Genomic DNA, 27,722 nt, shown 5'->3' with positions numbered 1-27,722 from the left:
ATGTATTTTTCTGGGCTTTATTTTTTCTGTTCGCTGTGGTATTTGAAAATGCAAAAGAAGCAGACCATTTAAATGTGAATCAGAGGAACATAGTTGTTACTATACCAGAGGTGGGCAAACTATGGCCTGTGGGCCACGCCCGGCCCCTGAGCTCCCGGCTGGGGAGGCTAGCCCCCAGCCCCTCTCCCACAGCCTCAGCTTGCTCCGTCGCCAGCGCAATGCTGTGGGCAGCGGGGCTGTGAGCTTCTGGGGCAGTGCAGCTGCAGAGCCCGGCCTGATCCGGTGCTCTGTGCTGTGCAGTGCCGACGGTGTGGCTGTAGCGCCGCCAATCACGGGTGCACCAGGCAGCGCGGTAAGGGGGTAGGGAGCGTGGAGGGGTTGGATAGAGGACAGGGCTTTGGGGGGTGCGCAGGGGGCGGGGGTGTGGGTAGGGGTCGGGGCAATCAGAGGGCGGGGAACAGGGGGGTTGAATGGGGGCAGGGGCCCCAGGGGGCAGTCAGGAATGAGAGGAGGGGTTAGATGGGGCGGCGGGGGGCAGTCAGGGGACAGGGAGAAGGGATGGTTGGATGGGGCAGGGGTCCTGGGTGGGGCAGTCAGGAATGAGAGGGGGGGTTGGATGGGCCGGCGGGGGGGAGTCGGGGGCAGGGGTTCCCGGGGCAGTCAGGGGACAGAGAGAAGGGGTGGTTGAATGGAGCGGGGGTCCCGGGGGGGGCCATCAGGAATGAGAGGAGAGGTTGGATGGGGCAGCGGAGGGCAGTCAGGGGCGGGGGAACAGAGGGGTTTCGGTCAGGGGACAGAGAACAGGCGGGGTTGGATGGGGCAGGAGTCTGGGGGCGGCTGTTAGGGGCCGGGCGACGACCCCCTCCCCTAACCGGCCCTCCATACAATTTCCAAAACCCGATGCGGCCCTCAGGCCAAAAAGTTTGCCCGCCCCGTACTATACCATACTCTTAGGGTTGCAGTCCATAATATTAATTATCCTTTTATCTGATAGAGGCCAGAACTGGATACTTTAGAGGAAGTGCAAGAAACCCTGTAGTGAATGGTTATGGAATAATCTAGCCGTGGGAGGTGGGAGTTTCCTCCTAACCTGTAGTTAAAGATTAGTTTCTACCCTCAAACATGAGAATGTAGGTCATTTCTAGTTCGTATGAAAATCCTATGTAATGTCACTCTGGATGCTTTCATTAGACATTTATATAGATAAGACCATGTCTGCACTACAAAATTTGGCTGACTCAAGCTACTTCGACATAAAGCTATTGTATATTTTATACGCTCATATGTGTGCATATTTGGCTCTTTGCGTCTGTACTGCGTGTATTCACAAGGAGTGCTTGTGTTGATGCATAGTGTGGTGCACCATGGTTAGGTATCCCAGGGTGCAACTTGCCACTGTCCAGCACACTGTCTTTTGGCATGTTTTGGCAATGCATGGTGGAGCAGAAACGAGTTGTGCAGGGGTGACTGGAAACAATGGATGAAGTTCCCAGCATGCAACTGTCTCCATCTCATAATGTCATCCATATACCATAATTTGAGTCTTTAAAAATCCTGCAAACCTGTGCATCCCTTCTCGCTCTCTGCCATCTGACAGAAGATGCACTGCTCAGCACAGTTGTCATGAATGTTGCAAACACAGGATGCACAGTCTTCTGCTATTGTATTTGCAGAGCTTCAAGAACAACTGCATCAGTGGGGAACATGATGATTTCGTGGAGGACAGATTGCTGTGGGAAATAGCGAGAACCAATTCAGGGTTATTGGTAGCATTCACAGAGCAGCTGCAAATGGTGAAGCACCACTCTGGGCCTGAGAAATGAGCACTTACTGGTGGGATTGCCTCATAATGCAGGTTTGGGACGAGAGCAGTGACTGCAGAATTTTCGGATGTGCAAGGCCACATTCCTGGATCTGTATGCCAACCTTACCCCAACCCTCCAGCTCATAGACACCAGAATGACAGCTGCACTGACTGTGGAGAAATAGTGGTGACTGCACTGTGGAAACTCGCAACACCCGATTGATTTCCCACTCACTGGTAGCATTTTGGAGTTGGAAAATCCACTGGGCTATTGTCAGACAAGTGTGCAGGACCATTAATTGTCTCCTAGAGATGCAGGACCGTGACTCTTAGCAACATGCGTGACATAGTGGATGGATTTTCAGCAATGGAGTTCCCAAACTGCAGTGGAGTGATAGTATGAATATCCTTATTTTGGCACCAGCCCACCTTGCCCCAGAGTATTTCAATGGAAAGAGCTACTTTTCCATGGTTATGCAAGCGTTGGTGGATTACTGAGGATGCTTCACTAACATCAGTCTTGGCTGGTAAAGGAAGGGTATGATGCTTGTCTCCTTAAGAACACAGGACTGTTCAGAAAGCTGCAAGCAGGGACTTTCTTTCATGGCTGGCGGATTACCATTGATGGTGGTGATGATGAGTAGTGATTCTGGGGGACTCAGCCTACTCCTTGCTCCCGTGGCCCATGAAGCAATGTACCAGCCACCTCAACAGCACCAAGGCAAAGATTCAACTACATTTATAACTATTACACTGGGTTTATTACACTATGAGTTCTGTCACACTATACAAGAACAAGTAAGTGGGTACTTTCAGTACCGCTAGACATTCTGCAGCATATATTGTGAATTAATAAAGATAAATTATTTCTTGAGGAATAGAATTTTGAGTAACAGAACCAGCGCATAGATAAATCTCTGCAATTTAAAAACAAATACATTAAAAACTTAAGATCTGTTCCATTAATTTATTAACAAGGGGAAAGAACATTTATGTCCATTATAATTACACATACAGGAACTGTGGCTCTCACAGGTCAGTGTATGTGAAGCTGTGGTTTTACTTATGGTCCCCTGGTGTGTGGAGTGGTAGTGGTAGCCGCTGCTGCCGTATGGAATGTTGAGGTGAATATATGGAGTTGCTGTACTGGAGTTCTCCATGGACTGCAAAGGGAGGCGAGCCTGTGATTGTTGAATCTGTAGGCCCACAAGAGTCTGCAGCATCTGTATTTGCTGAAAGTGAAATCCCATTATATCCTGGTGCATCTCCCTCTGCTTTTCCTGATGGGCCTCCTGAGTCTGTCTCTTGTCTGCTCTTTCCTTCTCCAGTCTGAAATACTCACCTTACAGCCTGGTGCAGCACTGCCTTGCAGGATCTCGCTGAACATGTTATCTGGAGTCCTCTTCTTTTTTCTCCTTGTCTGGCTCAGGCGTTTCGCAGATATGGAGGGGGAACTCCTCATGGCCATAACAGCAGCAGCTACAGATAAAAACAGAGGTACCATTGTTAGTATAGTAACAATGAAAAGCAAAAGTTAAGGTACAGAACTCCCTTCCTTTGTTCTCCTAAAGTTTTACATAAAACATGCTTGTTGACACTTCAGCTTCCGAGAGCTTTTGTGCAGTACCGCTCACAGCACCAGCCAGGGTGAGGATGGCCTTCAAGGGATGAGGAAAATGAGGAAGGCGTTGCTCAGTTGCATGAAATAGAGTATAGGGCTATGGCACTGAATGCTGGCACCATTTCCCACAAGTGGTAATTTTTAACTGTTATCCTGAGGGTAACAAAGGCAGAGAGATCACAGCTGCTGCTGGCATCCTGAAGCTGCCCGGGGCTGTATGCTGCTAGGCTGTTAACTTTGGCAGGCATCATTGCAGCAATTGCTGACTGGCATGGGGAAGTGTCTTGCTGCAGAGGAAGAAATAAGGCTGCCATCACTAGAAACCTTGGGGAGAGGATTGCAGAGTACCGCCACAAAAGTTTCAACCAACTTTCTCAGGAGGATTCAAAGGACATCCCTGTGTACGTAAATAAACTGCTCCTCATCTAACTCTACTGGGGAATGAAAAGCAGATAACAATGCTTTCTCTTTGTTATACCATTACTTCTTCTAGTCTGAGTAAATTAATGAAAAATTGATAACTGTATCAGTGTAATGGGAAATACATTTATACACTTACCTGGGGTTCCTTCCCCTGCATCAGGTTTGTCCATGCTTGACTGCCAGGACTGATTCTGCAGTGGAGTCTCAAACAGGTCCTGGCTTGCGGCATAGCTGGATCCCCTTGTCAGATGACCCCTATCCTCATCCTTGCTGTTTGCACTGGGGCCTGTGGCTCAGGCTCCTCAGAAGTATCCATGGTGGTGGAGATTCCACCGACTATGGCAAGTAGTTCTTTGTCAAAGTGGCAGGTCTGTGACTTGGCATTGAATTGACCATTGGGTCCCTGGCCATCTTATATACCTATCAGAGTTCCTTCACTTTGCAGCAGTGCTAGTGATTCTTGTTGTATCCCTTCTCCTGCATCCCCATGCAATCTACTCATAGATGTACACATTTCTGTGGCTGGCCCATAACTGTGCCTGCATAACCTCGTCTCCCCACTGGCCCAGGAGATCCAATATCTCCTGTCTGCAACAGGCCAGAGCATGTAGCTGTCATGGTTGGTTGGGCAGCTGCATACAACAGAGAGCTGCTAGGTGTGCTTGAAAAGGCATTTAAAAAATTTGTCAGTTTTTAAATGAGGGAAGTGTTCCAGTTGTTGTACCCCTGCGCAATGGTGTTCACAATTCTGACCAGAGCAGTCGGTGCTGGGAATTGTGGGACAGCTGCTGGAAGACTGCTAGGGTTGACATAGGTAATTCAATGTCTACCCTCTCACTACGTCAACCTCAGAACATCAATCATTGCTCTCTGCCATTCGGGTAGGTGGTTTATTGGATCACGACAGGGTACGTGCATTGATGGGAGACAGATTTAAGTGTAGACACATGCACAGGTAGGTCAATGCAAGGCAGCTTACATCAACCTAACTTTGTAGTGTAATTCTTTTTTTTTTTTTTTTTGAAACTCAAGAAGTCCTTGGCCTTGATAACCTGTGATTAGTCAGTTGCATAGGCTACTTATTAGTGCTGGCTAAACATTCCCCATATTGTTTTTCCAGTTTAAATTGTTCTAAATTTGCAAAGTTCTGAGTGAAACAATTGTTTTTAAATTTTGAATGACATATTTTATTTCAAATATTCAAATTTAAAATATTCATTTTTCCACCGCTTTTTGTCCTTCTAGCCAGTGAGCGGATGTAGCACTGATAGGAGGCAGAGTTGAGTAAACTGTTTTGTTTTTTTTTTTTCTTGACAAGAGGATACAATTCTTCACTTGATCTATGTTAATAACTTCTTATTAGTTTCACCTCTACATCAAGAAGAGAATAAACGGTAGGTTAGTTTTCTTTTCTAAAAATAGCACATTCAACTTAGGCCAGGTATACACTACAGAGTTAAGTCAACTTACATCGACTGTCGTAAACCACTGTAATTACATTGCTTGTGCAGGTTCACATAATGCTCCTTGTATCAATGGAGCGCGTCCTCAGTTGGTGCTCTAGCACCAACAGAGAGAGCAGTGCACTGTGGGTAGCTATCCCATTGTGTAAATCACCACCTTCTCCTTCTAGGAATTCTGGGAATGGTTTGCAGTACAGTACGAGGGTGGACATAATACAGTTTTCTCCGTCCTATAATTCCAATGGCCTCCAACTACGTTTCACGCCATTTTTAAACTGCCCTTGTAAACTTTTCACCTGCCATCTCTGCCTGAAAGCATGGATCCTGCACTGCTCACCAGTCCTGTGATAAACATTACAAACACAATGTGGCTGATTCTTCAGTATGTCATGAGCTGGGAATCTGAACAGGAATCTGTGATGCCTGTCCTGCTGTGTGCCATGGAAAGAAACAATTCAAGATAGATGTTGGCATTCATGGAACAGCTGCAAGTGGTGGACTGTCACTACTGGGCTTGGGAAACAAGCACCTAGTGGTGGGTTCAGATTATGAAGATGTGAAATTGACCAATTTGAAAACCATCTGGCCATGAAATTGATCGAAGTGGATGTGAATTTGATATGGCCCCATTCATGATCTTTATCATCGCTCCCAACTCTCTATTCCCCGCTCCTGCCCGGTCTCCTTTCTGGTTATTGATTTCTAGTTTTTCATTTATTGTCTCTCTCCAAGCTGTGTTCTTGCTATCTGCCTGATCTGACTATTGCAGCACTTCACAAACATGTCCTCCTTTCTCCTCCTTGTTCCCCTCCTTATCTGACGGAGGTACTCTGCTGGTGTGTAGAAGCTGGCCCTCAAGAGCAGATCTGCAGAAGCAAAAGAAACAATACACAGAGTCATTATTGTGTGTACACTCAGGGTCTTGAATTATAAATGTTACATATACCTCTTTCTCACTTTCCCTTGGCAAGCACGCAGCACAGCCAAGCATTAAACATGGGGAGTTTGGCCTGGGGTGGGGGGTGCAAGATGGGACAAAGGGATCTGGGTGGTTTCAGAAGGGGATCAGTACAAGTGCCATGGGCAATGTTATGAATAGTGACAACGTTTTCCACAGGCAAGGGTAATCAAAACTGAAATCACACTACTGAAGGTAACCGAAGATACAAGGGTGCATCTCCTGCATGCATGCGGCTTCAAACCAGGTCCGTATGCTGCTTGCCTGTGTGCTACTTTGCTTACTCCAGAAGTAATTGCAGATTGGTGCGGCAAAGTTTCCTATAATGGGGGAAAAAACAAAGTGGCTCTACCAAGGAACCATTGCAGAGTATCTGCAGGAAAAAAGTTTCCTAGAGATCTTTATGGAGTATTCCTGGGAGATCTCAGTGTGCATTAACCAACTTTTCTGCAGAGCCCCCACTGCGTACTGCACAAGGGAATGCAAAGCAGATGCAAACAGTATCTAGTGTTGTTAATTTCAATCTCTTCTCCCATGTGCACCATTTAACAAAATAAAGGACATCTCTACCTCATGTGACTGTGCACTATCAAAAAACAAAAAGTACTTACCACTTCAGGCATGCCACTGCTGGGACAGGCTACATCCTTCCAGAGTCAAAAAGAGGTATTGGCTCACCATGCCAACGGATGAGCCTGTTACCTGTCTAACCTCCTCATCTACTACTTTGTCCTTGGGGTTGACTCCGCTGGCCACTGCCTCCATTCCCCCCAAAGTATCTATGGGGCTCTTAGAGATAGAGGAGGAGTTGCTGCCAAGGGTGGTGAGCAGCTCCTTATAGAAATAGCATGTTTTCAGCGCTGCAACCTTGCCTTTTCGGCTTCCCTTGCCTTCTGGTACGCCTGTCTCAGCTCCTTGATTTTAACATGGCACTGCTCTATGTCCCTTTTATGCCTCTTCTCATCCATGCCACGAGCACTGTTTGTAGGCGTCAGAGTTCCTACAGCTGGATTGGAGCTGTGACTGCACAGCCTTCTCGCCCAACAGATCCAGCAACTTTGGTATACTCCAGGTGGGAGCGCGTTTGCTGCGGAAAGCCATCATTGTCAGCTGGGAAGCTGCAGTGTGAGCTGTCGGTGCTGAGCAAACAGGAAGTGGAATTTCAAATATTCTCAGAGCTTTAAATGCGGAGGGGTGTATGCCTGTGTACCTGACTGCAGGGCAGCGGAGTAGAAACTGCTGACCAGAGTGATCATGATGAGCATTGTGGGACACCTCCTGGAGGCCACTTAAGATGATGTAAGCAAGCACAGTGTCTACACTGACACTGTGGCTCTAACTTTGTTGCAGAAAGCTCTATGCTGCTTGTTGAGGTGGTTTTATTATATCGGCATAACAGGAGAGTTAAATCGGTGCGAGGAGCATTGTTGTGTTTACACCTCCACTGCTTTGTCAACGAAACCTGACTTTTGTCGACAAAACTGTAGTGTAGACAAGGCCGTAGAAACGTCAAACAACTACATAGAAAAGAGATGTTAGCAATAGCAATCATTTTACCCGCCATTTGATATCTAAATATTTTATTTTGTAAATTTGCATGTAGGGCTCTTTTGTGGCGAAATAAGACTGTTTGTATAGCATCACTGATTTTCCTTTTTCTAATTTTTTTTTTTAAAGATTGCTCGCCAGTAGGTTAGTAATAAAAAGGATTATTCAGTTTAATGGCTTTTGTCAACATAATTCCAATGATAAAGAATAAGTGATGGGTGTAAGAACAAAACTATTTGGTTTTTTGTTTACGTTAGCCGGAGTAGAATTGTCATGCACTTATGTAACACACATTCCACATTTGAGACTTTACATAAATATTAGATTTCAATACTATTTTTTGGGTGACAGCATATTCTGCTTGAAATGTTAAGTGTGGTAATGAATCTTTTTTCTTCTTTTCAGACTATATGTGCTTTGATTTGCAATCGACCAATTATAAAGCCAGAGTACTTTGTGGAATGTATCCGAGCCATTCAATCCAAGCAGCAGTTGCCAAAACTGGAAAGGTAAGTGGCATGTTTTCAGTATCACAAAGGTGCATTTAACAGGGCTTATGTTTAATTTAATATTTACATTACTTGAGTGCTAGATTAATCATCTTTTCACATTTTTAGCACCTATTTTTTTGAAGTTATACCATTATATTACATATAAATACTTATTTACTCCTAAAACGAGAAGCCCCGTAAGCTTGTCCTGTTTAGATGTAACTGCCATGTCTTATTGCATGTATAATAGTCTGTATTTTTCAGCACCATAGGATATTCTGACATCTACTTGTCGTAACATATGCATTTATATGGCATATAACTACCCGATAAAAGAGCTAAACTTATTTATAACAACATTGTTCTGTGTAGAGGAGCAGACTCACCCCTGCAGCATCTCCTGCTGGTTACTTCTGAGAATTAGCTCTATCCAGCTGTCAGAACGCCCTCTGCAGGCTGGTGATCCGCCTGTCCTCTGGCCCCATGTCCCTCCCGGACCCCAGTGCCCTTGTATCTGGGGTGCTGCCCCCTGGCAGTACACCCCTCAGTACTAGGGTCTCCCCTTTCTGGGGAACCCCTACCCACTATCCCTGCCTCACCTCAGGATAAGGCCACTGCCAGTCACCAACTAGCCCTGCTCCCTGGGGCAGACTGTAGTATAGGCCACTCATCATCGGCAAGGTTGGGTTTGGACCTGCTGCCTTGGCCTAGCCTTGGGCTGCCCTCTGCAACCCCCAGTACCCCTTGGCCTTCCGCTAGGCCACAGCCTGGGGCTTTCCAGGCTGGAGCTTCCCAGCCTGTCCCCAGCCCTGCTCCACTCAGGTACCCTGTCTCTAGCTTGCTGCAACCAGGCCCTTCTCTCTCTGAAGGCAGAGAGAGACTGCTGAGCTCTTTGCTCCCGGCCTGATTGGGGCGTGGCCCAGCTGTGGCTACTTCCCCAATCAGCTCAGTAGCTTTTCCCTTTGCCCCAGCCCTCTGCCAGGGCTGTTTTAAACCCCTCAGGCAGGAGCGGGGTAACCACCCCGCTACATTCTACTTATGTCTTCCAGAGTATAGAGAGGTTTTTACCTTTTTTTCTTAAAAGTCCTAATTCCAACTAATGTAAAGATGCTGTGATCAATTCAGTATTTTTTTTTGTAATTCACCTTCTTGCCCTGTACAAAGTGGAAAGAAGTAAAGTGTAGCACTGAAAAAAATTTTGATTGCAATAATTTGAGTTGCAGACGACTGCTTAATTTGAAACATTTTACATTCTGATGATTTTCTTGCCTCGATCCCTGAGGAATTAAAAAACGTAATATATAAATGTGAGTTCTTGGTGTTCATTAGATGCTTAGAGATGCTACTAGGTCTACCTAGGCTTCATTTTCAGAGGTTGCCATAGAGATCTCTATGGTAATATAGTCAAAGCAGCATGTATACTCTTTTGGGAAAAGATGCATTAAAAATCTAATTTTCTTGTTTTAAAATAATTATATAAAGCTTATCTCAATATGAAAACTTATTTTTCCACTATTTTTTCAATTTGTAAGACTAGGTTCATTTTAAGCTTTGGTCATCAACAGAAATAATCCAAACATGTTCAGCTGCCTTTAATATCAAATTTTTGTGCTTTTGTCTGAAGTTAAAATAAGATTAATATGCCATTAGATAACAAGGGCTAGGTCATGATCTTATGTGGAAGAATCACTTTTTATCTTGTGTAACCAGATGATGTGCCTGTGGAGTACCTCATTTTACAAGATAAGCAGGGTGCATACTGTGGCTCTATCACATGAATACACAATGCAAATTGCACTTAGTTCATGTCTGTGCATCTAAGATTGTCATTTGGTCTTGTATATTTCACGTTGTTAGAAATTTAAGAACAGACAGTGTCAGACTAGAAAAGACTAATTGTCCATTTTAGTATGCTCTCCTACCTCTGCCTTCAGCTAATATCAAATGCTTCAGACTAAAAGCATTATGCACTTCACAGCTTGTTTACACAGAAGTTATTCTGGAATAAGGTAGGGTATGAATTTAAAGTGCTGTAGTTATTCTAGAACAGTTCTATATATGGATGCTCTATAAACCTTTTCCTTGTTTAGCTTAATCTTAAAGTAAATGTGCAATAATTCTGAATCATGAAGATGGATAGATCTTTTAATTTTATGCTAGATAGTGTAACTATAGGTGCTGTTCTTCTATTACTAATTTTTAACTAAGATGTTTGCCTCATTAATAGTCTGTGACATTAAACATCATAAGTGGAAGGGATGTTAGTTACCTTTGATATGCTCTGAAATTAAAGACAATATAAAATAAAGTCAAAACAATACATGGAAGTGGTTAGAATTTATGATATAAGAAAAATAAGGCATGCTGAGTTCTAACATACTTATTGGAAGAAGATCCTTGAGAAGCCATCTTTAATTTTCTATAGTTAAGCCATCCTGTTTTTCCCTCGTATATTCTTTTAAATTTGTGAGTAATGGACCCAAGATGCCATCGCTGGGAGGGCGAGGAGAGGTGGGGTTGGGGTTTTTGTACGGGGTTTTCTTTGGTTGTCTAAGATGAATAGAGACTGTTTTAGATGTTGAAGGGCTGCTGGAAAGCCAGGAAGAGAGATTTAATTTTTGTCTTAATATGTCTGAAGCTATCATTAATGTGATGTTTTAAAGAAAAATTGCTGTTAAATCAAACAAGTCTCAATGGAGTAATGGCCTCACTGAAGAAGCATTACAATAAGCTTATGTGAACTTGCAGTTTGTATGTAAGAACTGTATGTGTTGAAAATTGATAAGAATGCTTTGTCAGAGTAATACAAGTATTTCTGGACCAGTAAACTTTTCAAAGTATTAGTTTTGGACTGGTGGCCAGAGAAGAATGTATCGCAGTAGTTACTGGCCATCCCTATCTCTTTAAAATTTAATGGCACATCAAGCCAAGTCATTATTCAGAATAATTAGTTCATTTCCTTTTAAGTTACAAAAGATTTAAAAACAAAGATCCTTGATACCTGAGAATTTTTCCTTCTCACTCGTACAGCTGAGTAACTATGAAAACTTAAGAGAGCTAAATTATGACCAAGATACTGTAGTACCCTGACCTAGAGCAGAACTTTTCTTCTTTTTAAAAACAGTGATGACAGACCTGCATGCTACAGAACTTCTAGGAGATCTGGTGGTGGTGTCCAAGATCACTAAGGGCATGGCTACACTTGCAGATGTAGAGCACTGTGAGTTAAACCAGCCCTCAGGAACCGCAGCAGGGAAAGCGCTGCAGTGTGTTCACACTGTCAGCTGCAAGCACACTGGCGTGGTCACATTTGCGGCACTTGCAGTTGCGTTGGGAGCGGTGCATTATGGGCAGCTATCCCACAGAGCACCTCTTCCCATTCTGGCGCTGTGGCTTGTGGGAAGGGGATGTAGGGGTGCGGGGCATTATGGGTCCTGTCCCAAAGCTCCATGATTCATCGCTTCGCATCCCAGCAATCCCTGTGCTTCCGTCAACATTTGGCACCATCTTTCAACGTTTTTTTTGTACTGCGCGCTCTGTCTTCCCTTTCTGTCTGCAGGAATGGAGCCTGAACTGCTGAGGAATATGCTGATGGGTCACGAATGGCAGTTGAGTTACTCCTTAAGCTACAAACTGACAGTGAGGGGTCCGACGTTGATGTTGACTCGCATTACGCTTGTGACACAAGATTGCTTGTGGCATACACAGACATGCTTACCACAGTGGAATGCCGCTTTTGGGCTTGGGAAACAGGCACTGAGTGGTGGGATCACGTCGTCATGCAAGTCTGGGATGACGAGCAGTGGCTGCAGAACTTTTGCATGAGAAAAAACACTTTCATGGGAGTGTGTGCTGAGCTCGCCCCCACCCTGCGGTGCAAGGACACAAGATTGAGAGCTGCCCTGACGATGGAGAAGCGCATGGATATTGCAGTCTGGAAGCTGGCAACTTCAGACAGCTACCGATAGGTCGCTAACCAGTTTGGAGTGGGAAAGTCGACTGTTGGAATCGTGTTGATGCAAGTTTGCAGAGCCATTAATCGCATCCTGCTCAGAAGAGCCGTGACTCTGGGTAACGTGCATGACATTGTGGCTGGCTTTGCACAAATGGGTTTCCCTAACTGCGGAGGGGCGATAGATGGGATGCATGTTCCAATTCTGGCACCAGCCCACCTAGTCTCCGAGTACATAAATCGGAAGGGGTATTTCTCTATGGTTCTCCAGGTGCTTGTGGATCACCGGGGTGTTTCATTGACATTAACGCAGGCTGGTCCGGAAAGGTGCATGACGCATGCATCTTTTGGAACACAGGCCTGTTTAGGAAGCTGCAAGCCGGGACTTTCTTCCCAGACCAGAAGATCACCATAGGGGAAGTCAAAATGCCCATTGTGATCCTTGGAGACCGCGCTTACCCTTTAATGCCATGGCTCATGAAACCCTACACAGGGAGCCTTGACAGCAGCAAGGAGCGGTTCAACAACAGGCTGAGTCGGTGCAGAATAACTGTGTATGGGAAGCTAGACCTGGCCGATGACAACATCCCCACGGTTATATCCGCGTGCTGTACCCTCCATAACATTTGTGAAGGGAAGGGTGAAAGATTCACTCAAGCGTGGACCTTGGAGGTTCAACACCTGGAGGCTGAATTTGAACAGCCAGAGAGCAGGGCTATTGGAGGGGCCCAGCGCGGGGCTGCAAGGATTAGGGATCCCTTGAGGGAGCAATTTGAGACTGAAAGCCACCGGTGGTGCCCTGCACAGGAGTGAAGTGCAGTGGTTCCAATGTTAGTAGGAATCTGTGTTTGCTACGTATGATACTCTGACTTGCAGTGCCTGTTTCTTTCCTGGGCTAAGGTATCTTTTACATAATGCAATAATAAAGAATGTTTTCAAAGCCAAAAAAATTGTTTATTGAAAAGAAACACAACTGCTTGGGAAACAGAAAGGGCAAAGGGGTCGGGGGGGGGGGGAATGGGAGAATCACAGATTTGCATATGTCCTGTTATCATACTGAGCCTTCCTGTCTGGAGTGCTGTGCAATGAGTGCTGCACTTCAAGCTGGCTAAAATGCATGGTGATGGGGGTTGAGTGCAGTGGGTATGGGTCATAGTTTGCAGGGTTGAGTGGCGAAGCTACAGGTGTTGGAGGCAGCTGGTGGTGATAAGAACCCAGATGTTGGGGAAAGTGGGTTGGAGGTGACATGGGGGCACAAGGGAAAGAGTTTTGGGACAAGGGCTGGGGGGTGGAGAGGGGAGCGGTGTGGAAGTGCTCTGCATTGCTACGAGCACCTGAATTGAGTCCACTTGGCGCTCCATGATACTTAGCAGCCGCTCTGTGCTTTGGTGCCGGCGATGTGCATTCTGCTGGCGGACCCTCCTTTTATTCTTCTGTCACTCCTGTGCTTTTTGATTTTCATTAAAGGACTGCTGCATTACTTCATGCAGCATGTCCTCTTTGCTTCTATGTGGTCGCTTCCTGATTCTTTGGAGTCTTTCGGCTGTTGATAACAAGGATACCTGGGATCTTAAGGTTGCATCTGTAAAGCCAAAATGCAACACTTAACAGATGCAGCATTGTTCACACCAGACAGAGCAATGATTCGGCCGTACTTAAGACAAGCACAGTCTACACAATAGCAGAAATTGCCTGTCCAAAGCGAGCGCACATAACCCACAGGAGCCCCAAAATGGTGAGTAAGCACAGGATCAAGGGGGACTGATTGTTTCACGGCTGTACTGTCCTCTAGGATTCTGTGCCTTGGGGAGAGCCAACAGCTGCAGGGGGCCCCTGTACTGAACACTGTTCCCATATTTTCCACAGGAGTTCATCCTGGAAGATATCTCGCTGCTGAGGGTGACCTGGGAAGCAAGGGAGGGACTTCTACTATAATGCGGCTTCCACCCTGGCCCATATGCAGCTTGCCGTGTGCAGCAATGGTCCCCCCACCTGTCACGGCACAGTGGTGCTGACATGTTAGCCTTACTGGGACAAGGAGCACAGTAGCTCTGCCAAGGAACCTGCGCAAGTGGACTGCCGAACTTCTGCATGAGACCTTTGAAGAGATCACTGAGGCCGATTACTGCGATGTGAGAGAGCACATCAATGCCCTATTCCGCATCTAGTCATGCATGCAGCCCTTACCCTCCTTGCCCCAAGAGCTTGCACCGAACAACTTCCTTCCCAAAATAAAAACCGCTTACCGGGCACCTCCTCTGGTGTTTGTTCTTCCCCAAGCACCGTCCGCGGCGACTGGCTACCTTCCTCCTGGCTTGAAAACAGCTCCTGGCTGCATGCATCTAGAGATGCCAGGCTGTCTCCCTCCTCCTCAGCACCCTCACTCCCACTTTCCTCCTCCTCCTCCTCCTCCTGCCTTGTTGAACTGGGCTCTGAAGTGTCCATGGGGGTCTTCTGAGTGGAGGTTGGGTTGCCCCCAGGTATTGCATCCAGCTCTTTGTAGAAACAGCCCGTCATGGGGGCAGCACCAGAGCAGCAGTTTGCCTCGCGGGCTGTCGTAGGCATTCTGCAGCTCCTTCACTTTAACTCTGCACTGCAGTGCGTCCCGGTCATGACCCCTTTCCATCGTGTCCCTTGATATCTGCCCGAAGGTATCGTAATTCCTATGGCTGGAGCGCAGCTGGGACTGGACAGCTTCCTCCCCCCAAATACTGATGAGGTCCAGCACCTCGCCATTGCTCCATACTGGGGATCGCTTGGCGCGTGGAGGCATAGAAAGATTCGCTGAGAGCACTCCACACCTTGCTGAGCAAACAGGAAGGGGATTTTCAAAATTCCCAGAGAATTTAAAGTGCGGGTCTGACGGTTGGTCACTTGAGGTGGATTACCAGGAGCGCTCTAGCCATGGAGTCTGGGCGCTCTACGTGCCTTGCCAGTGTGGATGTGTCATGAGTTAGGGCGCCCAGGGATGCTTTAATGCACTCTAACTCACAACTGTAGCCAAGCCCTTGGTTGTTACATGAGAGAAAGTCCATTGATAGTGTAAACTGTGATTAGTGTACATTAATGGTACTCCATTATCTAGCTGTAAAGCTACTGTTAATGTGTGTTGCCAGTGCATATGCTTCTGAAAATCAGAGTGCATAATGACCATTCTAACTACAGATGTGCTAAAAGGTGACAATATAATTGAACGTTAAGTGCTCCCTAAAATAGAATTTGACGGATATTTTCTCTTCCTAACATTTTTGTTAACTATTAAAGCCCTCCCAGTGGAACTGAACTTCACTAAACATGATTGACACTGCAGTGTATCTATCATTTAACTTTCAAAGAGATTCCTATGCATCAAGCAGGATGAGGCAGCTCATATAATAACCAGATCTATATTTAAAATAATTACAGTATCTCAGAATGGATGATCCTTAAGATGTAATTTTCAGGGAGCTATTATAAACTTACTTAGCAGCTGCTTGTGTTAAATCTCCAAAAACTCCTTTTAATTTTCACAAATATCATATCTGCTTCCTTCCTACACCTCAAAAAAGGCAGAGGAGGGGGATTTGGCTGTATATTTTAACTAATGTTCTTAGGCAGTGCCAGAGGCCCTGTGGGAGAAACACTTTTCCACTGATCATTAGGCTAGGAAAAATCATAATGTTCCAGAAGCCTGAGTCTATCAGAAAGCCAGCATGAGTGAAATTACCTCAGGTACTCCTGAGAGAATTCTGCTCCAAAAAAATTAAAAATTCTGTGCACAATATTTTAAAATTATGCAAAATTCTGCAAATTTTATTTGTCAACAAAGGTGGAGGCTCCAGGGGAGCACCCTGGAGTCATTCCCTCCTCCTCCCCTTCCCCCTCCCCCTCCCCTACCCCCAAAGACACGGATTTGGTGTTGAGGCTAAACTCTACCCTGACACAGTGCAAGGGCTGGGTCTGCCCCAGAAACACTTTTGAGCCCTGCTCCGTACCAGGTGTGGGCAGGAAGGCTCAGCCTGGCACGATGCAAATGTGGAGGGGCTTAGTGTGGAGGGACCCAGGTGGGAGAGTGAGGGTTCTGTGCGGGGCAATCTGGGTGTGGGTGGCTCAGTCAGGGGTCTGGGTGTGTGGGGATCTGGATGCAGGGGCAGTGGGACTCAGAAGGGGGGTCCAGGTGAAGCTGGTTGGGGCTCAGCAGGGGAGGTGGGGGGGGGGCGGGGTGCGGGGGGGGCGGGGCATGCTGGATTGGGTGGTCCAGGTGCAGCTGGTTCAGGCTCTGTGGTGTGGGTTCCGGGTGAAGGGGGCTCATCGGGGTAGTCCAGATGCAGTGGGATGGGGCTTGTTGGGGGTTCGAGTGTGGGAAGCTCAGCGAGGAGTGGTGTGGGTTCAGGGGTGGGGTGTGACGGGTTCCCCCGTGGTGCCACCTGGAACTGGGGTACCACTGAGCCCTCTGACCCCCAGCCTGGGCTCCCTCTCACACTGTGCTGCTGTGACAAGCTTACACATTCATTAGCATTCACAAAGGTAGGGACACACCCAGTCACAAGCAAGCTCTCTAACCACCAGCCTCCCAGCCTAGGACCCCAGAGCAGTACTGGCCTTCCCTCGTCATATCTGGCCAAGATATAGGTTTAACACCCGGTCCGCCTCTCCCTCAATGTGAAGAGGACCGTGCACACTTGTGGTAACCAAGCTGAGATTTTCCCCAGACATCTTAGTCAAACGCACTCTGGTTTGGATTAAAACATAAAATGAGTTTATTAACTACAAAAGGATAGATTTTTTAAGTGATTATAAGTGATAGCAAACAGATCAAAGCAGATTACCTAGTAAATAAACAAAACTGCAAACTGAGCTTAACATACTAGATAGGTAGGATATGATTTAGCAAATTCGCATCCTGAGTGATAAACAGGCTGGCAGATTCTTAAGGCACAAGTTGCCTTGGCTTTGCAGCTTGGGTTTCCCAGGTTGTCATACACAGGTTAGAAATCCCTTTAGCGTGGGACCATCACTTCCCCCTCAGGTGTTTCCAGGTGTGTTGTTGTAGGGAGAGTTAGGTAACATTATGATGTCATTTCCCCCTTTTATATCTTCTTCTCACTTGCTGGAAAGCTCTTTTGCTGTGACGTGGGTCAAACTGTTCCCATTGTGTGGTGCTATCTCTGAGAGAATGAGTAGTCCTTGTGGCACCTTAGAGACTAAAAAATTTATTTGGGCATAAGCTTTCGTGGGCTAGAACCCACTTAATCAGTTTGTTAGTCTCTAAGGTGCCACAAGGACTCCTCATTGGTTTTGCTGATACAGCCCAACAAGGCTACCACCCTGAAACCTATCTCTGAGAGGTTTCTATTCTACACAGTTCCTGGGGTAATCCTTGTGTGCAGTGTGGATTTCCTCAATAAGACATTAACATTGTTTGGCCTTTTTACTGTTGTACCTGAAAGGCTACTTGTGGGTGTTTTCAACCTCACAACATGTTTCAGTAACACATATGTAGACAAACTTCATAACTTCACATACGATGATAGCACATACAATCCAATGAGATATTACTGTGTAGCAGATCAAAACTTTTAGAATGATACCTAATAAGGTATACTTTGTATAAAACATATCCTAATTACATGGCAGTGGTGAATATTGGAATGCCAGGGTGTCACATGGGGGTCCAGATGCATGGGGAGTCGGTGGGGGAGCAGGTCCCATACAGTGACCTCTTCCCCTCTGGCTGAGGAGCGATGGGGGCAGGAAGTATGGGGTGTGTGCGGAGCTTTCTGCATCCAGGGGAGTTTCTGGGAGTGGATCTGACCTGACCTTGGCTGCTCCTTTCAGGGGAAGAGCAAGTTCCAATTTCCTCAGCCAAGCTGGGATAAGCCACTGAGCCTGATAGAAGGTAGAGGCCACCAGCCGGGGCATAGCCCCCCCTCCCCCCCCCCCCCCAGCAGTGATTTACCTCTTTGCCAGGTGCTCTGGGCGCCAAAAACAACATCCCTGCAGTGCTTGCCCTTGCAGCTTCCCTTTGCTTCCCTGTCAGACAGTTATTTTTCTGTAGGGAAGCAAAGAAATCTGTGGGGAACCTGGATTCTGCATGCGTGCAGTGGTGTAGAATTCCCCCAGGAGTAATTCAGGCTAAAAGGGAAGGGGAAAACCCCCAAACTGACTTGTAATTAAAAATCCCAGTTCATTAGTCAACTCGTGTCTTACCTGAAGATGAAAATTTGCCACCCACCTCACTTTCTTTGTAAATTCCAGCTAATGGCAGGAAAACCGGATAGTACCCCCACCAAGTCCATTACTCTACTAAATTCTGTCTCTGTTCAGTTAGTTGTGTTCTGTGCTACACTTGGCTAATATGTTCTGCAAACCTACTACTCCTGATTCATATCAATTCTAAACTCTCTCTTCTAATATGGGGCTCTCAAGAAGTGACATTTGAGTAGAATATAAACCCAAATCTACTTCACCATGCTGTGCACATGCATATGTGGAATAACTTATTGATTATTCTGTGCTTTGTTCTGTCATTCTCTGATATGAGGCCTTGATGCTGCAAATATCTATGTTTTGGTGCTTATACTGGAAGCACGTGAGTAGTCATACTGAAGACAATAGGACCACTTGTGCTTAAAGTTGAGCACAAGCTAAAATGTTTTCAGGATTTGGGCCTAAATTGTAGATTTTGGGGGGCAGTAGTCGTGTCTGTCTGTACTAGTATTCCAGTGGACTCTGTAAAATAAATATGTTGAATCCGGTTTATCCATTAAGCCACTGGAAAACTGTTTTTCTGCTCTACATGTTAATGTGAGAAGCATCTTTTATCACCAGCCAGAACAGGGGAAATGGGTAGTTCTTCAAGAAGTGTCCCTGTCGGTGCTCCGCTTTAGGTGAATCTGCACCCCTGTGCTTGTAATCTGAGATTTTCAGTAGCAGTGCCTGGTTGCATCACAGACATGCTCTCCCGTCTCGTGCCAACTCTGGTGGTTACATAGTGTTTTGGGACCCCCTTGCCTCCCTCCTCCCCCCAGTTCCTTCTCTACCACCCTCTGCTTGAGATGGAGCATTTGGCAGCACCTCTGAGATTTATATTTAGCCTATCTTAACTTTTGAATACTAATTAGTTAATTAGTAGTTAGTTTACTACCCTACCTCTTCCCTGTTTATTCTTAACATTTCTCATAACTTAGGAATTTAAGTTTCAGTTATTAGGAAATCCCTCAGTATAGTATAGTTACCCTCCTTCACGGGAGAAACACTATTCTAAGGGGCATTCCCAGCTCCCTGGGTTTTAAACGTTGCCAGTCCTCAATTCTGGTGTCTGACGGGCACTCACATTGTGTCTGCTGTCTTGGCGGTACACACATAGCACAAAAGTGCTCCCACTGCCAATCTCAAGGCTCATGCCAGGAAAGCAAAACCAATAGAAGGTTATTCACTCTTTGTAGTAACTGAGGTTCTTTGAGATTGGTGTCCACATGGGTGCTCCACTGCGCCCCTGCCCTTGTAAGCAGAGATTACCTGCATACAGATAGCGTAATCATAACTGGCAAATCATAACCTTTTCGTAGACGTCTTATTTGACCTCCTTTGTACATGATTTAGTGCAACTATAGGACCTTGGTTGCAACAATGATCTATATGGTCACAATTCATGTCAATAACGTCACACCAACAAAAGTCAACATTCACACCTATGCAGAGATTGGAGTTCATTGGGGCCTACCTCGATTCTCTGGAATCTATAGCCTGTCTGCCCCGGCACAGATTTACCACTAGTCAACCTAATACTATAATGCAAGCCATCACATAGACATTGGCCAGGACCTGCCTCTGACTATGAGGCCGTATGTCAGCAATCACATTTGTTGTCAAGCACGCCAGACTGCACATGTGATGCCTGCCAGGCTGGCTCAGGACAGTATATATTCCACACACAAACAAGCTTCTTACAATGCCAAGCAAATTAAAAAAACTGTCTACACTGGTGGCCTCAATCACACAATATCTGTACAGGAGTTCCCTTCGCATGCCCCCACCCCTCCCTCAATGATACTTACAACAGATGCCTCTCTGCTAGGTTGGGGGGCACACCTGTGCAACCATACGATCAAAGGGTGTTGGTCCCCATTGGAAGCAACATTACACATAAATCTACTTGAGCTGCGAGTAGTGTGCAATGCATGCTCACGCTTCCTACCCATAATCAGAGACAATTCCATAAAGGTGCTGATGGACAACGTCGCTTGTATGTTTTATACAAAATGCCAAGGAAGGGCATGGTCGTACTTCCTATGCACAGAAGCGATGCAATGTATTGAGGCATCTGCCACAACATCGACATCTCAGCCTCCTACCTACCAGAATGCCAAAACACCATAGCAGATGCATTGAGCAGAACCTTTTCACAAGACCATGAGAGGGAAATGAACATCAGGGTACTGCTGAACATATTCAGATGCTGGGGGTTCCCAACTATAGACCTCTTTGCAACAAAACACCATGAGCCCATACTTCTGCTCCAGAGCAGGACTGGGACCCGTTCTCTTGTTGATGCCTCTGTCCACAAATGGGATACACATCTACTGTATGCTTTTCCCCCGATCCTTCTCCTAGCCAGGATCTTACACACGGTAAGGACTGACAACTCCAGAGTCATCTTAATGGCTTCCATATAGTCCAGACAAATATGGTTTCCTTACCTCCTGAAGATCACTTTGTACCCACCACGCACTCCACTTCTACCTCATCTCCTGTCTCAGGATGCGGGCAAGTTTACCACCCGAACCTAGCAAGACTCCGCCTGAAGACATGGCTACTCCATGGTTCCAAGACCGTGAAATGACCTATTCAGAGGAGGTAAGGGACTTCCTTTTAAACAGCAGAAGGTCTACTACACAATATACCTACCTTCAGAAATGGAAAAGATTTCATACATGGTGCCAGAACAGTCAAACAATGGCAACTACCTTTCCTCTACCTCTGGTATTGGATTATGTACTAGAACTTAAGAAATCAGGTCTTTGGTTGAGTTGGGTGAGAGTATACCTTGCAGCACTCACAGGATTCCGCCACCAAGAGGACGACTTCTCGATCTTCGCCCACCCTACCACCAAAGGTTTTCTCAGTGGTCTCTGCCACTTCTACCCTGAAGTACGAGCCCCCCACTCCATCATGGGAACTCAGTCTGGTGCTGCGATGCCTTATGGGGCCCCCTTTTGAACCCTGGTGACGGGCTCACTTCTCCACCTCTCCATGCCTTCCTAGTCATTATAAATTAATGACACAAAGAGTGGAAGAACTGGGACCCTCCTGGCACATCACCCATACTCAATATTTTTCACAAATTTACCATATGACCCACACCCCAAGTTTCTACCTAAAATAGTTTAGTCATTCCATTTGAATCAACCCATCCATATCCCATCGTTCTTCGCAAAACCTCATGGGAACAAACAAGAAGCAATGCTTCATACCCTGGGCATCCAAAGGATGCTAGCATTTTACATTGAAAGGACAAAGTCTTTTAGAAAGTCACCAAAGTTATCCCTTTCCATCATGGAACGATCTAAGGGAGACGCCGTATCCAAAGGCTGTCAAAATGGATCTCCGGCTGCACTGGCTTTTGCTATCACCATCAACAAATACAAACTCCGCTGCAGACCCACACACACTCCACCAGAGCTTTCTCTACATTGATAGCCTTCCTCAACAATGTGCCCATTGTGGACATCTGCAGAGTAGCAACTTGGGCCTCTGCCCATACATTCACACAGCACTATGTCGTATAGCTGGACTCGACATCAGATGCTATACTGGGCCTTGCGGTTTTATCATCCGCCCAGACTGCAACCCCGAAGCCCCTCCCTTCCAGAGAGGGGCACTGCTCTACAGTCACCTAAAGTGGAGCACCCCCCTGGACACTCTTTGAAAAAGAGAAGGTTACTCATGCTGTGCAGTAACTGAGGTTCTTCGAGATGGTTGTCCCTGTGGGTGCTCCACTACCCACCCCTCTACTTTAGAGTTTTTATGCTAGAAACTGTGATAGAGAAGTTGGGGTTGGTCGCACAATGCTATGTAACTGCCAGAGGTGGCACGAGATGGGGACAGCACATGTGTGACCCAACCAGGCGCTGCTACTAAAAATCTTTGATTACAAGGGCAGGGGCGCAGATTCACCTAAAGTGGAGCACCCATGTGGACACCCATCTCAAAGAACCTCAGTTACTACACAGGGTGAATAACCTTCTCTTTGTTTCGCTTGATGAAAAAGTGTGTGTGTGTGTCTGTCTGTGTATGCACATATTGCTGTTTAAAGATATGTAGCACAGTCAGAGTTAGTACATGTTTTTCATCTCTTCTAATACATATACCTTATCCCTGTTTCGAAGGACCACTTGTAGTAGTGAGTAGGTTGTGCAGGGATGCTTGAGACATGGGCTTCTGCTGAGATTGTCAATAAGGTATCTGTCATGGTGATAGTTTTTATGATGTGGTTATCACTTCAGTAGAACTGGCACTTAGACCACCAAGTCATTACTGATGGTAATGACTCTAGGTCACACTTGACCTGTGCCAGATTTAGGTAAGGATTGTCAAAGGAGCCTGAGAGAGAGAGAGATGCCCAACTCCATTGAATTTGAAAATCTCTGCCTCAAATCACTGATCCAGAAATGAGAGGCTCCATATACTGTTATAAATCCCTTGAAAGATCCAGTCCCTCCTTTCCCCATTTTATAAGTAGTTATAACAGCAGTAAAGAATTACAATATATTTTGACGTCCTGCCTTCAAAGATTTCTTTTGAAATAAACAAAGTAGAAATAAATTGCAGTAAAAGCTGCATAAAACATATAAATCTGAATTTTATAACTTTGTTTCCCCCCTCATTGTAGTTTTTATCCTCCAGTTGATGAGCCTGCTATTGGCCCTGAAAAATTGGATCTGTCTGTGCGTCATGAAAGAAAAACTATCTTCAGAGGCAAAACCTTTCTGTTCCTAAGTGCTAAACAGGTAACTGGTCTCTGGGTTGCAAAGATGTAAAGACAGTATTGATCAAAGTATTTAAAAGATACTTTGAAACAGAAAACGTATTAAATTAGTTTTGTTTGTAAAAATGCACCAATTAGAATTCAAATGTAACATCTTGTATGTTGATAGTGTATTGAAACTGCACTCATTCAGAAGATATGTAATAGAGAGTGAAACTTTTGTGGGGGCCTGCCACAGATGTTCAAGCATCCGTGGAACTTGATCTTGATTCGGAGGCGTTGTCTTAACCCATCAACAGAAATTGGACCTCAGCCCTTCAATCTGTGTCTTTTACTCACTTTTGTTTAAAACATTGAGTCATCTCCCTTCACCTACGGAAACTATCCACGAATGTCTGATTCCAATTGGTATGCTCTGAAAGTCCACAATCCTCTGAGTATAGAAAAACAATTGTGCTCGTGCAGTTTTATATCAAGCTTATTGGCTGTGGAGTATCCTAAAACTATATCAACTTTGCCCATATGAACTACTGGACAGTCTCTGTTTAAAGAGAGGGCTCTCTGCTTGCAGAAGCCTGGATAAAAAGCTGCGTTTTTTAACAGTTTTAGTTGAATACACACACAGCTGAAATCTGTATGTGAAGAGTAGGGTTAACCTATTCCATTTAGGTTGGTCACTAAAAATGCCTTTGGTTGGGTGCAAAAAACTAATTCTTTGGTCTTGGATTGCAAAACTGGGCGAGAGAGTTTAAAGAATATCTTAATTGTGCCTAGATGTTGCCTACTTGTGCTATTGTATATGTGTGCCTCTTACTTTTTTAAACAAATGAGAAATATAAATGTTCATGGGACTTTACAGACATAAGACCCTGCCTCTTCCCTCAGGATCTTAGAGTCAGAGGCCCAAGTCCTGCAAAGGAATCTGCAAGTGCAGATCATTAGCCCATGTGGATTCCCACTGAAATAACTGAATTCTGCACAGGAAAGAAAAGTCTGCATTTTCAGAACTTTTTACAGGATCAGAGCCCAGTTTGAGACAAGGTCTAATGAGAGAAATACTGATGAACACATGATGGCAACTGGCGGGGAGGTGGGCAGGAATCAGAAAACTTGCAATGGTCTCTTTTGATATTGTCTCTCTGATGCCAAACATGCTTAATAGAGATTTGAATAATCACTTGCACTGGTAGTATAAGCTCGTGTATGTAAGCACGTTGCTCCTGGGGGAATTCTGCGCCACTGCACAATGCAGAATTTTGCAGAAATTAACATGCACGCAGAATTTCTTTTCCCCCACTGAAATGGGCTGCAGTGTTGCTGGCCACCATTAGGGGCTGCTGGACCCAGCAGAGCCCAGCTTGCACACAGACGACACTGCCGGGGGGAGGGAGCTAGAGGGTTCCTGGCAACTGCAGTTCCCAGCATACCCTAAGGGAAGGAGACAGCAGTGTGCAGGAAACTCCATGCAAGCCTGGGACCAAGCATCAGGCTGTTTTTTCCCTCTGGATCCCTGGGATGGGAGGGCCACAGCTGGGCTCGGGGTCGGGGGGGGGGGAGGAGGGCGCTGTCTGGGATCTGGGGTGGGGAGGGTGTTTGGGTGTATTGATTGGAGGGGGCACCATGGCTGCGCTCTGGGGGGAAGGGGTTGTGGGTGTCTGGGCTCCCGCCTGGGCTCAGGGGGACGGGGAGCAGGTAGGGGGTGGGAGGGGCAGAGAAATAGGAACTATGTTGTCATAGGGGTTTCTTTAACTCTCTACTCCTGGGGGAATTTTTGTGTGTGTCTGTATTGTTACAGACATACTTGCTGACAGGTATTTTGAAATAAATTACCAAAATAATAGAAACTGGTGTGATTATGTAGTGTTATTTCAACAAATAAAATTTACAGAATTTTGCAGAATTTTAAAATGTGTGCAGAATTTTTATTTATTTGCTACAGAATACCCCCAGGAGTAGCACATGTGCATTTTACTTAGAGCTGGCTGAAACTCAGGATTTCCAATTTGCGAGAAATTGCAAATTTTGAAATTTGGTTTTGTTCTCTCACTAACAAGCTCCAGAAGAAAATTCATTTTGGGAACGCTGTCACATGGTATTTCTGAAACATGGCATGTTCCCTGGGACGTGGCAGCTGCTGACTGAAATGAACATTCTTGACAGTTGCAACACTGCTGTTGGGTTTTATTCACTAGCAGTGGTGAAACTGAGAGGAGTGTCCATTTCAGTCAGTAGCTGCCAGGTCTCCCAGAGTATGTCTACAGGGGGATAAAAAACTTGGCAGCTGACCTGGGGCAGCTGACTTGGGCTTGGATTCCGGGGCTAAAAAATCGCTGTGTAGATGTTGGCAGCCCAAACCCAAATGTCTACGCATCAATTTTTAGCCTGAGTCAGATGACCTGGGCAGCTTCAGCAGTGCTATGGGTCTCTTATCCCTGTGTAGATGTACCCTCGGGGTCTGCAGCTCCAGGGCAGACTGGCCATGCCCACTGCCTCAGGACTGGGAACCCCGGTGCTTCAGAGTTCCCAGGCCAGCTGGCTCCCAGGGCTGATTGTTTGTCAAACTGAACCATTTTCTCAAGACAATGTGGGTTTGATGATCAGGCATTTTCCAACAAAATTCTTCATCAGAAAATTTCTAACGGGGTTTAGATTTCCTCAAATTAATATAGTTCTGATTTTAGAATAGGTTCTGATATTATTCAATATTATTGTTGCTTCAGTAAAAAGAATACTAATGGATCTGACTAAATTTAATCTGTTCATTAAATTGCATTTTCTTTCTTGATTTTTAGCATAAGAAACTGAGTCCAGCAATTATTCTTGGAGGGGGAGAAGCAAAACTGTTGCCAGAGAGAATAAAAGAAACTTCTTTACTGTTAGCTCCTGAAGTTTGTGTCATTGATGCAGGATTAACTAACTCGCAGGTCCCAATGTCTGACTTAGTGAGAAATTGGATTGATTCCATTATCACCGTGTTACAAAGGTGAAATAGATTCTTTTACTTTAATAGAAATTTCAGAAAATTTTAGCAGTAATTTGGATTAGTTCTTTGTGTACGGATTAAAGATGGGATTTTTTTGGAGAGGGTGTCTATATTGCTCAAGAGTCTTAGAATAATTTAATGAAATATTGACTAAAACTTTTGGGGGAGGGAAGGATTGTGTCATCTTAGAGAATTTTGTCTAAGAACATCCAAATGAATCACAATTAATTGGACTTTGTTCGGTTAAAGTGTCAGTTTACTTTTTCCCTTGACCAACTGTTTGCTGTCTACAATATAAAAAGGAAAGTCAAGTCCTTTCTTGTTCTACCATTTAAATAAATAAAAAAAAAAGCTATGAATAAAAGGATTGTGAAAAATAGGAGAGAAAATCTATTGGTTAAATAGACACAAGTGCATTTCTCAACAGATGAATAGGAACTACTTTCAAAATAAACTCTTACGGAATACAAATAAGATCACAGGAGCAGGGTCTGTCCTATGTTTTTATAAAAAGAACAGGAGTACTTGTGGCACCTTAGAGACTAACAAATTTATTAGAGCATAAGCTTTCGTGGGCTACAGCCCACTTCTTCGGATGCATATAGAATGGAACGTATATTGAGGAGATATATATACCCAGATACAGAGAGTACCCAGAAGTCACCTCCTACAAGACAGGCCCAACAAAGAAAATAACAGAACACCACTAGCTGTCACCTTCAGCCCCCAACTAAAACCTCAGCAGCGCATCATCAAAGATCTACAACCTATCCTGAAAGATGATCCTTTACTCTCACAGATCTTGGGAGACAGACCTGTCCTCGCTTACAGACAACCCCCCAACCTAAAGCAAATACTCACCAGCAACCACACATCACTGAACAAAAACACTGACCCAGGAACCTATCCTTGTAACAAAGCCCGATGCCAACTCTGTCCACATATCTATTCAAGTGACATCATCGTAGGACCTAATCACATCAGCCATATCATCAGGGGCTCGTTCACCTGCACATCTACCAATGTGATATATGCCATCATGTGCCAGCAATGCCCCTCTGCCATGTACATTGGCCATACCGGACAGTCTCTATGCAAAAAAATTAATGGACATAAATCTGACATCAGGAATCATAATACTCAAAAACCAGTGGGAGAACACTTTAACCTGTCTGGTCATTCAATGACAGACCTGCGGGTGGCTATTTTACAACAGAAAAACTTCCAAAACAGACTCCAATGAGAGACTGCTGAGCTGGAATTGATATGCAAACTAGATACAATCAATTTAGGATTGAATAAGGACTGGGAATGGCTGAGCCATTACAAACACTAAATCTATCTCCCCTTGTAAATATTCTCACACTTCTTATCAAACTGTCTGTACTGGGCTATCTTAATTATCACTTCAAAAGTTTTTTTTTCTCTTACTTAATTGGCCTCTCAGAGTTGGTAAGACAACTCCTACCTGTTCATGCTCTCTGTATGTGTGTATATATATCTCCTCAAT

General features: G+C 45.3%; 1 protein-coding gene across 3 annotated transcripts in view; it reads left to right on the top strand.

Annotated features, from left to right (window-relative positions):
• NBN (nibrin) overlaps nt 1–27,722 on the top strand; it is a 62,106-nt gene that overhangs the window by 9,075 nt on the left and 25,309 nt on the right. For 2 of the 3 annotated variants that reach the window (XM_034763238.1, XM_034763237.1), the window contains exons 5-7: nt 8,223–8,326; nt 23,134–23,251; nt 26,022–26,212. In XM_034763238.1, the coding sequence (XP_034619129.1) occupies nt 8,223–8,326; nt 23,134–23,251; nt 26,022–26,212 (413 nt within the window). Of the gene's footprint in view, nt 1–1,877; nt 2,603–8,222; nt 8,327–23,133; nt 23,252–26,021; nt 26,213–27,722 lie in introns of those variants that run through there. The other variant, XM_034763239.1, reaches the window with a different exon arrangement.

Source organism: Trachemys scripta, chromosome 2, assembly GCF_013100865.1.
Source record: "Trachemys scripta elegans isolate TJP31775 chromosome 2, CAS_Tse_1.0, whole genome shotgun sequence".
In the NCBI taxonomy this organism is placed as follows: domain Eukaryota; kingdom Metazoa; phylum Chordata; order Testudines; family Emydidae; genus Trachemys; species Trachemys scripta.
The sequence above is the reverse complement of the archived record's forward strand: the minus strand, read 5'-3'. Positions and strand labels throughout refer to the sequence as shown.